The 12,294-nt window shown below is 39.0% G+C and overlaps 1 protein-coding gene across 2 annotated transcripts in view; it reads left to right on the top strand.

Moving 5' to 3' along the window:
• Positions 1-12,294, top strand: part of GRIN2B (glutamate ionotropic receptor NMDA type subunit 2B) — a 277,582-nt gene that overhangs the window by 166,646 nt on the left and 98,642 nt on the right. For both annotated transcript variants that reach the window (XM_087442717.1, XM_014791338.2), the window contains one exon: positions 6,673-6,787. In XM_087442717.1, the coding sequence (XP_087298843.1) occupies positions 6,673-6,787 (115 nt within the window). The remainder of the gene's footprint in view (positions 1-6,672; positions 6,788-12,294) is intronic.

Here is a 12,294-nt window from a genome sequence, read left to right on the forward strand (position 1 = left end):
CTCTACCTTCTTATAGCCAAGCAGAGATTGTTGGGCAACTCCCAACAATGCTCCTCTATTTTCTTTCATTTCAGATAAAACTAATTCATGGCAGTCAGTCATGAAACAGAATCTGGGTAATAGCTCTCAGAAGTATTTTATTGTTAGGCCTAGGGTTTGAGAAGACTTTTTCATTGTAATTGATGGTGAATTGACACTTTACCATTTACCATTTACCCCTTAAATGAATGCAGTTCAGCTCGGACTGCTAAGAGGCCAAAGCACAATCCTCACCACCAGCAGGAAAGAGGAAGTATGTTAAATTTATACCAGTCAGTCTTCAAGATACATTAATATCTCATTAATTTAACACTATGAATTTAGAATTTAGATAACTAAGATACAGACTAGCACAAACTTGAAACTTTTATGATTTGTGAACAGTGGTTTACAAAATAAATTAAGGGTATAGACGCCATTTCAGAGAAAATGTTTAATCCCCTGGAAGACAAATTATTTTTAACCTGTTTCAAGTAATTATAAATTAATATTACAGTCTTCTCTTTAAATTAGTTTTTCCTGAGGTTCTCTGTTAGGTATCATTTTTACAGAAATAAGAGAAAAGGACTGCATTTGACAGCTTAGGAAACTGGTATTTCTAATTATTTTGTTCAACAGCATGGTTTAAGATTTTTATATATGACATTATATGTCAAAAGAAACTTTTAAAACTTCTTCAAATCCCTTTTCCTTAAAAAGAAAACCATTGTTGGCAAGAATAAAATAATTCATGTGCCTCGAAAAGATTGTCACACAATTTAGGAACTGGTGGATCTAGGATTTGAACAGAGGTTGTCTGACTGCAGCATCCCTGCTCTTAAATACCATGCTACACTGTCTGGTGGTGGTGGTGGTGGTGATGGTGATTATGGGGTGTGTGTAGATATAGTACATACTGCATTCCTTTATTCTTTGATTAACTTATTTTTTCTTCTTATTGTCTTTCTACAGCATTTTGGGGCATTGTCTATGTCATTCATTTGAGCATAAGATATCTTACTAATGAGATATTTCTTCTGGGTTTGATCCCAGAAGAACTCATTGGTAAGTCCAGTGAAGAATTGTTCCCTGGCCATGGCCTGACCTATTGATAACATTACACTGGATTGGTCACTTTGCATTCATTTTGATAATTACAAATTTCTAAGTTAGAGAAAAGTCAGAAATTTCTATTTAGTTTACCAAACCATAACATTGAATATCTAATTTTTAAATATCTTTGCCTCTTTCCTCCAATGCTGGTCTCTAATTAGGTAGCTTTTAAATGTTTTCAAGTCTACTGTATTTTTAATCCTGTGGGAAATTGTTTCTACTATTTCAAGAGAAAACATGTATATGAAATAGTAATAAGTAAAATAGCAAAAAGAGACCAGAGAAAGACTTTTTGAAAGATTTGTGGTTTTGCCATTCAGATGATGGAGTTTAATAATGTAATAGCCACAGTATTAATCAGATGAAATAGATAGAGAGCATGTCAAAGGAGCACCCCTATACTTCCTTCATCAGGCAAGTAAGATGGTATGAACCACTCTATTTTATAGGTGAGGAAGCTGAAGGCTTTAGAAGGTAAGTGACACGTAAAGACTCAGTTACAGAGTTACAGATTTTCAGGGCTAGAAAATTAGAATAAGGGATTGAGAATTGAAGTTTCTTGCCTGGAACTGTGTTCCTTTATTACTTTGCTCTTAATACCTGGAGAGCAGAAACTGAGAGCTATGATAAATTCCATGATTTTTGAGGCATGGTGGTGTGTGGAAAGAACACTGGACTTTCCTGAGGACACCTGGATCCTGTTTCCAGCCCTATCATCTGATCTTGGTAAAGCCACAAAACCCTTCTGGACTTCATCTAGAAATGAAAGGATTGGATCAGATGAGAGACTTATCTCTCTTATTACCACGTTAACAGACATTAATAAAAAAAAAATGTAGTACCTTGTAAAAATATGGAGGGCAAAATGAGTATTGTGGTGCCAGGGCTCTTGGTTCGCTGGGAGAATTCTGGCAGAGCTCTTTTGGATGCCTCCCACGTAGGGCATACTGCTAAATCACTGCTTTAGGTATCAACGTGGTGCAGTGGATGAGCTCTGAGTGGTATGGTCAAAGTCAAAGAGGCACAAGGGCTTTTTTACCTCAGCTTGACCTCATTAAACCCATTGGAGTATGACTTTGGCCATATAAAGCAAATGTATTGGCTCTGAGCCCATCAGGGTTCTGAGGCTATTTCTCAACAAGGAGTCAAGCAGGAAATGAGATGGATTTTATTTTATGCAGTCTGTATTAGGGATCTACATAGTCCAGGGCGTGACGTGGGACATGAGAATGCTAAAATGTACGTCTGGGGCTCTGCAAAACTGATTTCACTTCACTTGGTGATATAACAAAAAGAACACTGAACTGAAAATCAGAAGACTTGAACTCCAGTCCTGAACAGGCAGGTCACCTTGGAAAGTTGAGTAACATTCTAGGACATGTTTTCTCCTTTCTAAAGTGAGAGATCTCAGTGGATAGTTTTTAAGTTTTCTTCTGGTTCAAGCAATCTGAGATTCTGTGTAATATTAGAACTTTATGAGACACTCAATAAGGTTTCTTACAGGTCAACCTGTATCCCAGAGACAAATCAAGCAATTTTTTTTTTCATATACCAAACCTTGGTGGGGCTTCCAGGGGATTAGAGTCTTATGGGTAGAGCTTGAATTTGGCCACCACTTGAAGCTAGGCTTTCTGACTATATACTTGAGGATGACATGTTTAGAGAAAAACAGAGTAGCTTTGGCAACTCTTAATCTTAATTACAGTTTAATTCTTTACTGAGGATTTACACATAGCTTTAAAGTTTTAATTAATATTCAAAATTGACAAAGTGGAGCCAGATCCAAAGGTAGTTGGACATTTTTCAGGTCTTTTGGAAAGTTAAAGTGATTAATATGACCATTTGACCTAGTTTATCCTCCCTATGTGGAATGCAATCTCCATTCCTCCAATGTATTCTATCGATAATTGGGTCTTGGTAAAATGTAGTTATCACAATTTTATTCGCTGAGGTCCAAAATGAGGCAAGTTCCTTGCCTTTAGATACTCAAATCATGCTAATATATTCTTTTCCTGAAATTTTCCTATTATGTGACCTTATATTTCTTTCATATTTTCTATAGTTTTTCTATCCACTATTTCATTTGATTATCACAACAGCCTTAGGTAATAAGCTAGAGGTAGAATAGTTTTTCCATTTTAAAGAGGAAAAACTGAGGTTCAGGTGCCAAAATTACATATCTAGAAGTGACCACACTATCAATTATTTTTTACACTTTTCATTACCAATTAATGCATTGGCTTGTTCTGCTATTCAGAGGGCATACTTGCTCAAGGCAGGCATATATTTGCAAGCTCCTCACTAATAGCTAAACGTTGGCACATCAGAGGGAATTACTCAGAAAAACACAACGTGAATGATTAACTATACACTGCTGAAGGACATGAATGATTAAAGGATACTTTGAAGAAGAATATTTTGTATATTGTCATAAAATTTTATTAATATTTTTGATGAGTGTAAAATATGTGAAAAGTGCCTAGGTAGAATAGAATGAACCTGTAAAGCTGGAAGAGGGTGAACATCCCAGAAAGAGAAAAATTTGTAAGGGAAATCAGTAGAATCTAGAGCAGGAATAACTAGAGAATTTAACTATGGAGCAGGTACATTACCCATGAGTGTGGTTTATTTTCTGAAACTTTGAATTTCTCAATTTATACACCCAATTCAGTGCTGTCCCCTTCAAAGAAGTCATCTTGAGAGGCTATATACTTATTCCATTCAAGCTTCTTATTACTTAAATTATTTTTGGAACTTCTCTTTTATAATTGCCTTCTGAAATGGACACTTTCTTTTAAATATTCTTAATGGTGTTTTAGATAAAGTCAGAATTATGCAGATCCGTGTCTGGTGCAAGGAGGGTGCTTAAGCCAGGTAATTTATTTCCCTTCCTCCTTCCCTCTCTCTCTCTCCCTACCTCCATCCCTCACTCCCTCCTTTTTTTGTTTCCTTCCCTTCTTCCCTCTTTCCCTCTCTCCCTCCCTCCCTCTTTCCCCTCCTCTCTTCTTCCTTCTCTCCTCTCCTCTTTCCTCTCTCTTCTTTCTTTCCTTCCTTCCCCCTCACCCCCCTTTCTTTCTTTCTTCCAAAAAAGAGATGAGACTAAATTTTTTTGGCATGTCTCTGAAGAAACTTCTCTGAAGACTTCCAGAAATTACTCTAAGCAATGCAGTATTGTTGTAGTAAGAACATAGTTTCCAAGTTAATTATATTTGGTGCTTAAATTCTGGTTTGTTAGTTTAAAATATTTTGTTTTGTGCTTTTGTAATTGTATTCCCTGGAATGAATGATATAAGGCTTTGGTTGAAATGTTGAAGTTGTTGAAAACTACAGGAGACCTGAATATTATTTTCTAACTAGTGATGGCTTGCACATGCAGCATTGAGCTGAGAGATGAGGAGCAGTGCTGTGTGGAGCATTGAGTTGAATTCGAGACACTACACTTTTACGGATTGAAAGTGTCTAGAGAGAGCAGCCAAGCGATGAGAGGAATGAACTTGAAGCCATGGCATATGATAACTACGTGAAAGAACTGGGGATGTTAAACCTGATGTGGCATATGAGAATCAGGGGGCTGTGGTAGAGAGGACATGGGACTGGGAATGTGGCTTAAAATGATATTTTTGCTCCTAATTAGCTTTACAACATTGGGCAAATAATTTGACCTCTCTGTGCTTCAGTTTGCTAATCTATCAAGCTGAAATTATAGAAGTAAATGAGCTTAAGATTTCTTCAAAGATTAAAATTTATTTTATAAGGGATACTTGATAAATATTTTGAATACTTGAAGAGCTCTCATGTGGAAGAAAGATTCGACTAAGAATGTATAATTTCTAAGGAGGAGACCAGGATGAGGGGTTGCAGGGGAGCAGATTTCAGCTTTAAGTAAAAAAGAACTACCCAACAGTGAGATGGCTACCTTGAGGGTGGAGGGTGCAGTGATAAGCTCCCCAGCAGTGGAAGTATTCCACTGAGAGGGTCATTTTTATGATGTTGGAGAGGGGAAGCATAAACTGCAAGAAGTGGTGGGCTAGTTGATTATGAAGGTCTCTTTCAATTCTGAGATTCTAGAAATCTCTGCTCTTTTGAGATCTTCAGCATTCTTGATTGCATTTGTGGAGCTACGCAAGACCAGGGAATGACAGGCTTGAAAATCTCAGGCAGGTCTGGAAGTGAGAAGTGGTCCGTGAGGGTTTTGGTTCGTGATGCCTCGTCATCTTTATAATTGCCTGAAGGATATGCATCCTGGCAACCTTGTTCCTTAACCCAATGTTACCTGGAAGAATTGAAGGAGAGTTTCACAGTTTTACTGAATGAGAAGACTTAAAAGAGGAACCTTTAAGCTGCCTCCAGATGCATTCTTCTTCTCCCCGTCAAAGTATTAGGAAACGGTTGTTGGTCACATCTGCAAAGCCCTTTAGAACTCTCATGGCAATTACAAGATACCCCTTTTGCTACTTAGCAGAGACACATCTCACAGAAGCATCAGGCCCAAGGCTCCAGAGTAGCATGTCATATGAACACGGAGCTAATCATTATTGATTTCTTGGGCCATTATGGTAGAGGGACATTAATTACCATCAGCACGGTTGCACTAATGCATTTGTAATGAGGATGCGTGTGGGAATTCCCAGTGAGGGAACTCTTCATCAGATTGGAGCAGCCAGCAGGGGAATGGGGTGAGCTGCGGGTGCAGGTGTTGAGGAGAAAGACAGTTTCATTGGTCTCACTCTAGTTATTTCCAGAGTTTCCATTAATTTGTGTGCCTGTACCTAAAGCACTCCGTGAAATGCCTCTCCCTCCACCCCCTCAGTAACAAATTACTGTTACTGACCAGAAACAGTATTTTCTGTTCACTATACATGGTGCAATAGCTCTGGTTTCTAGATGCATCTTATGGAACCAGATCCCTGACTGCTGTTCTCATCTCACAACTCTTAGAAGTATGGGCTGGGCAGGAGCTTAGCAAGAGTTCAAAACCACGTGCATATCTCTGGAAGGCGGAGAGACCCATAGCTCCGAGATGCTACCTTTCTTAGCAGAAAGTTGTCCTGCTACACTCCCACTTTCTTGTCTTGTCTCTACCACTTCTGCCCTTTAATCCAGCTCCTTTTTTGCATAATAATTGTTAACACTTAGTAAGGGTTTGCTATGCATCAGGCCCCATGTAAGTTATCTCATTTAAGCCTTACAAACCTAATAAAGTAGGTCTCTTTATTACCCCATTTTTTATAGATAGTGAAAAAAAATGATGCTCAGACGGCTAAGTAATTTTCTCAAAAGTCATAGCTATGGACTAAACACAAACTCAGTGCCCTTATTTTAAATTATATATTATCTTTTCATATTATTCCTATTACATGAAAATTTGAATGGCTATTGTATATTCAACTGGGAGCTCGAGGGGTACTGTGTTTCACAATGGTATTTGTATATCTGTCTACCTGTCTATTTCCATCCACCTTTCTCTCTATCTTCTTAACTATCTTGTTCTTAGCATACCTTCTTCATATTTTTAACCTTCCTTTTATCTTATCTTTACAGGTATCTGATCAATGTCACTTTTGAGGGGAGAAATCTGTCCTTCAGTGAAGATGGCTACCAGATGCACCCGAAACTGGTGATAATCCTTCTGAACAAGGAGAGGAAGTGGGAGAGGGTAGGACATGTCTTTGGCAATTCTCGAGCAAAGTAGAAGGGTAGGGATGTAAAATTTTGCAGCACAGTAAAGGAAAACAGTCCCTTGGTTTTGGTCTCTGAGCTGGGGAGCAAGAGATCAATACTTCAATACTTTGAGAACACAGGAGAAGCCATTTCTCATACTTGTATCTTCACTTTCTTGCTACTTGGGTTAATCTAGAGATTATTTTCTTTATGTATTATCATTTTTATTGATTATGATGCTGTCTGAATCATGATTTTGTTTTAATGGGAGAGTATGCCTGTATAATCTAACACAATTTAGTGAAGAAACTGAATCAGTGGTATAATTCAGAAGTCATGTCCTACACAGTATACTGGGGAGGCCTATGAAACCTAATTTATGAGCAGACAGGTTTAGATTGACTGTGATTGGAGGCTTGCCATGCAAGGTTCTTCTCAGGATCTTTCCCAGCACCAGCTGATCACAGTGTCTGAAATTCTACCCTTAGAAATTAATTTCTGTGGGTGGCAGACTGCCTAGGTTGGATTTTCAGCTCCTCTACCCACTAACTTGTCCACTTAGTACCTTAGACAAATCTCCTTACTTCTCTGTGCCTCCACTTCCTCATCTGTAATATGGGAATAATAATAATAGTACCAATATCACAGGATTGTTACGAGGATTAAATATATTAACATACGTAAAGGACTTAGAAAGGTGCCTGGCACATAGTAAGCACTCAATAGGTGTTAGCTTTTATTATTATTCCCGATTCCTAGTTAAGTACAAATGTTCCTGAGAGTCATGTCATCACTGGTGTTTCTCCAAGTATGTTCTGCAGGGCATTTGTCCCTTGAGACACTTTGCTGAAAAATGGTTCTGCAGATAAATGAGGTTGGGATATGCAGAGATTCTCAGAAGATATTAGCATTTGAAAGTTCACAGGTGTCTTATAGCAAAGAAACATCTTTAATTTTATTTAATCTAATATTTTCCAAAATTATTTTCCTCCAAAACCCCTTTGTGCATGAAGTTCATATTCTGTGAAACACATTGGGAAACAGTGATTTAATGCAATTTCTACAGACTCCATGGGCCAATTGACAGAGAGCAGGCTTCAAGATTTCAGCACGGCTCTGAGTAGAATGGAAACCAAGCTATATATTTCTAGAGAGAGTATTCAGGAAAAGACACCAGAGATAAACTTCCCAAAATTCACAATCTTGTCACAGAGAGCCTTGGACAGGTAGTTATGTGAATGCTCACCTGTGAAATGGGGAATGTGTGGCTCAGATAGTGGAACCCAGGGCCTTATTCTTCAAATTGCAAGACCTCAATCTGTCATGTACCTCCTCATATCAGAGCACAGCTATAAGGCTTACATTCTGCCTGGTGTTCTTGATTAAAATTGCCCTCCCTCCACTGAGTTACCATTTGTTCAGAAATGGTTGTTCCCTAGACTCTTGCTCTTCACCCCAATCAAGCTGCTTTTCACTGCTGCCACAGAGATGTAGTAATTTAAGAAGTGTTCTGAGACCTCATGTATAACAGGCACTTCTATATATCTCCAGAAGAGGAGTTATTAATAACTGAGGTTTCATGTGTGGATCAGAAGACGTCCAGCTGGGGTAGCTTTTATGCAGTAGACTCATTATTACTGTCTCAAGTATGGGGCATCTCATAACTGTCCTTTCTTAAAGAGTTACCACTTACTGTCACTCGTGCTGATTTCTCTTCTTCAGGCTAGAATCTGAGGCCTGTGACCCCTACCCTTTCGCAAAACTAGACTCTCCCCCTGGGATTTGGATCCCTTCCCTCCTTATCAATTCTACCTTTACTCTAGCTCTTGAATTTATTCCTTACTTTTTACATGATCCAGAAACTATGATAATTTTTTAAATAGGCCTTCCTGTCCCTGATGCCCACTTTTATCCATTTGGATGGATCTTCAGACATGGTTGCTAGAATGAGCTTCCTAAGTCAAAATTCTGATTATATTCTTTCTCTGCACAAAAACCGGTGTGAAATTTCTGTGGTTTATGAATTGGGTCCAAACTTTATCTATTCTTGTATTCAAGGCTCTGATCTACCTTTTAACACCTGTCTTCTCTTGCTCACCATTTCTCGTTTCACCATTAAGCTACATTGGGCTCCTCTCTGCTCTGAGAATGTGCCCCTGTACGTCTTACTCCCTGTACAGCATGTCGTGGTGTTTCCTTTTCCTGGAATGAATTGTCCAATTATACAAATCATAACCATCCTTAAAAACCCAATTAAAATGTTGCTGTCTCCTTCCCTGATCTTGGACCAAGATATGATCTTTCACTCTCTCGTCCCCTGTAGCTTTTGTCCATAACGTCTGTTGGAGCACTCATCACATCTGCCTGTTAGAGTTGTGTGTATGCGTGCTTCTGGATGACAGAGGCTGTGTCCTTATATCATTGTGTCCTCACAGCAACCTGGAAGATTGTGTTGCATACAGCAGTTCAATAAATATGTGCCGAATGAATGAGAACCATTACATAATACAAGAGTCTAAAATTTATCAATAAGAATCTAAGTTTATGCTATTGCCCTTGATACAATAGCTGTTTTCTGAGGAGGAAATAAAATCTTTATGTGGATTGAGTTTTCATAGATCATGCTTTAAATGTGCTAAGGGAACTTGTTCTTTATAGAAATTCTGTGCTTAATTTTTTTGAAAAACATTTTGGGAGGGGTTTGGATCATAGAATATAACATTTCCATATCGACTTGTTTAAATCAGGGAACACTGCTGAAGAGAGATCTTTAGTGTTCATTGAGTTAACAGAGCCATGCAGCTCCCAAACTTGGAAGCCCTCATTAGTACTCACTTGTGGTCAGGGTCGGGCAGCAGGAGCCAGGCACAGCTCTAGGGTGTGTCTGACATGTGGTGAAATTGTACTGTGGGAAGTTATACCTTTTCTTCGACTGTTGCCCTGGCTGCCAGGACCCTTCTGCAGTCTCAGGATTCCTAATATCATTCCAGAAGGTCCTCTGTGGTCCAGGGAAGATTTAGTGTCTATGGACTCTAGAGAGGCAGGCACTAGGGTGAGGATTCTACAGTGAGGAGATGGAGACTGGAAAGATAAGCAGGGAGAGAATCTGGATTTGTGGAAGAAACATTGCCTAAGAGATAGGACACTCAGCTTCCATTCAGGTCCCTAAATAGCTGTGCGACCTGCTCTTATCACTTTTCTGGATCTTTCTTTCCTCATGTCTAAACTCATGGTGTGAGATTAAAAAAACTTCTAGAGTCCTTTCCGGTTTGAACTTCTGGGATTACAAATTCATATTGTAAATAAATAGGAGCTTGAAATGGAAATTGGGTGAGAACTGGAGCATCCAAAAGGAACCTGAGTTTGTTTTTAAGGGCAGTAGCTCCCAGGACATATTTGTCATTCTTGTCACTTAGATAAATATCATCTCCTCAGAAGGCTTTCCCTGATGACCTGAGCTAAAGTGCCACCCATTCACTCTATCACAACAATTGATTTTAATTTTGTTGAATCTACTTGTTATCTGATGTTTTGCTTATTTGCCTGCTTGTTTGTTTATTGCCTGTCTCTTCACACCAGGACAGATTCTTCATGGGAGCAAGAACCTTGTTCACCTCTGTAATCCTAACACTTAAGACGAGTGCCTGGCTCAGAGTGACCACTCGAAAAATGATTGTTAAGTAAATGAGGAATCTGTATGCTTAGGAGAGTTAGAATATTGGCCAGGCATTTCACTTCCCCCTGAAAACCTCCCATTTAGACAGAGTGGTTTACTGAGGAGAGAGTAAGAGCAGATGTATTTCCCACCTTTGGAGTGGGCGCTCCAAGTGCCAGCGAAGGACTCGGGGGCAGTCTTCAGTGAGGCTCCATTTCCACAGGAGGCACGCCTAAACAGTTCTCAACAAGAAGCCTTGGGTTGAGGAAGATTCATTAAGTTGTTGGTGTGAACCATGTGATGGGATTTCACAATATTCCATCAGGTTTTTAAAAAGTAGTCTCAAAGGTACTATTTTATAAATTTGGATTCTTCTGAAAAAACTTGAAGGCAGGGCAACATAGTCTATGGGACTGAGCATGGTTTTGGAAATCAAAAAGAGCTGAGTTCAATCCCCCACATTGCCGTTTCTCGGCTATGTAAACCGAGTGACTGATACTCCTGAGTCTATTTCCTTTTTGTAAAATAGGGTTTTACATAAAGCTGTTGTAAAGATTAAAGGAGATTTATAGTAAAACACCAGTTAATAGTAACTGAAACATAGCCAATATTCAGTAAATGTCAATTGGTAGTCCTCACCCACCTTGTGTAATTTTTTAAGGTAATATTTGCACATGGTGAAAAGTTAAATGGTATAAAAAAGTATCCAGTAAAAAGAATGTCCTCTTATCATCTGTAATCTTTGGTTCCCCCAGGGCCCTCTCGAGAGCAATCATTGTTTCCAGTGTCTTATGTATTTGCTCTGAAAATACTCCAAACGTATACAAATCTTATATATATTTAATCAGTCTTTTTTAAGCACGTAGTACCTGCTTTTGTGAACCTTTAATGGGATCTTATGTAAGTAGTCACTAAGGAGGCAGGGATGGGGGCGGCTAGAATAGCAAAGAAACCTCTGGATCAGAATTATCTTCACAGAAAGCCAACTCCATTTCTCTGGTATGTAGGAATGTGAGGAAGAACATTTAAAAAGGAATACACACACACACACACACACACACATATGCAGGCATAGTATGGTGAGTTGGAAAGAGTAGGGGATGGTGAAAAAATTACTGTGTGTAGAGTGGGTTCATTTGTAAGTCTCTTTCTCTAAGTGGGGGACAACTGCATAAACTTGCATTAAAAATAGTCTGGCTCAGAGAAGCAGTTACAACAAACATTCAGGCTTCTGTCTTTATCAGAGCCTCTCATGATTTGCTTCATTGCTACTGCTCTTTGCTTCTATTTAATCATTCCTAAAATGGGGATAATAAAAATGAAATGCAGTGGGGGTGTGTTCTGAGTAATGACTTCAAGAAATGATGATGGTGCATTTTCAGGCTGTAAGATGTAAACAGACCTTAAAGGGACTGTGCGGGTCAGAATTTCAGGAGGATATGTATGGTTTGCATCTATGCTTGTCTTTGACCTAAAGAGATAGGAAGTGCATTTTATAAGCCCACTCCCTCTTCCCTGCCTCCACCTACCAGAAAATACCCTTCCTTATGTATATTAAAACATTCTCAGCTTGTTTGGGTCATTCTTTGGGCTCTCCAAACCCTGGTTATCGTCTTAGGCTTGCGATACTGAGATATTATAGCCACATCCACCAGTGAAGGAAGTGCTAGAAATGAAAGTGCTTGGCAGAAAGTGCTGGGCCCATAATGGTATTTATGAATTAACGTACGGATCAGTGAGAGAGCAGAAGGGTAACCAAACTGGTAGAAAGAAAGGTCTTGAAAGAGCAGAGCAGCAGCAGCAATATCAGCATCATAAAAGAGAATGCTCTACCAGTTTTTGGAGCC

This window comes from Ceratotherium simum, chromosome 17 (genome assembly GCF_057802395.1).
Source record: "Ceratotherium simum simum isolate JZ-2026a chromosome 17, ASM5780239v1, whole genome shotgun sequence".
Classification (NCBI taxonomy): Eukaryota; Metazoa; Chordata; class Mammalia; order Perissodactyla; family Rhinocerotidae; genus Ceratotherium; species Ceratotherium simum.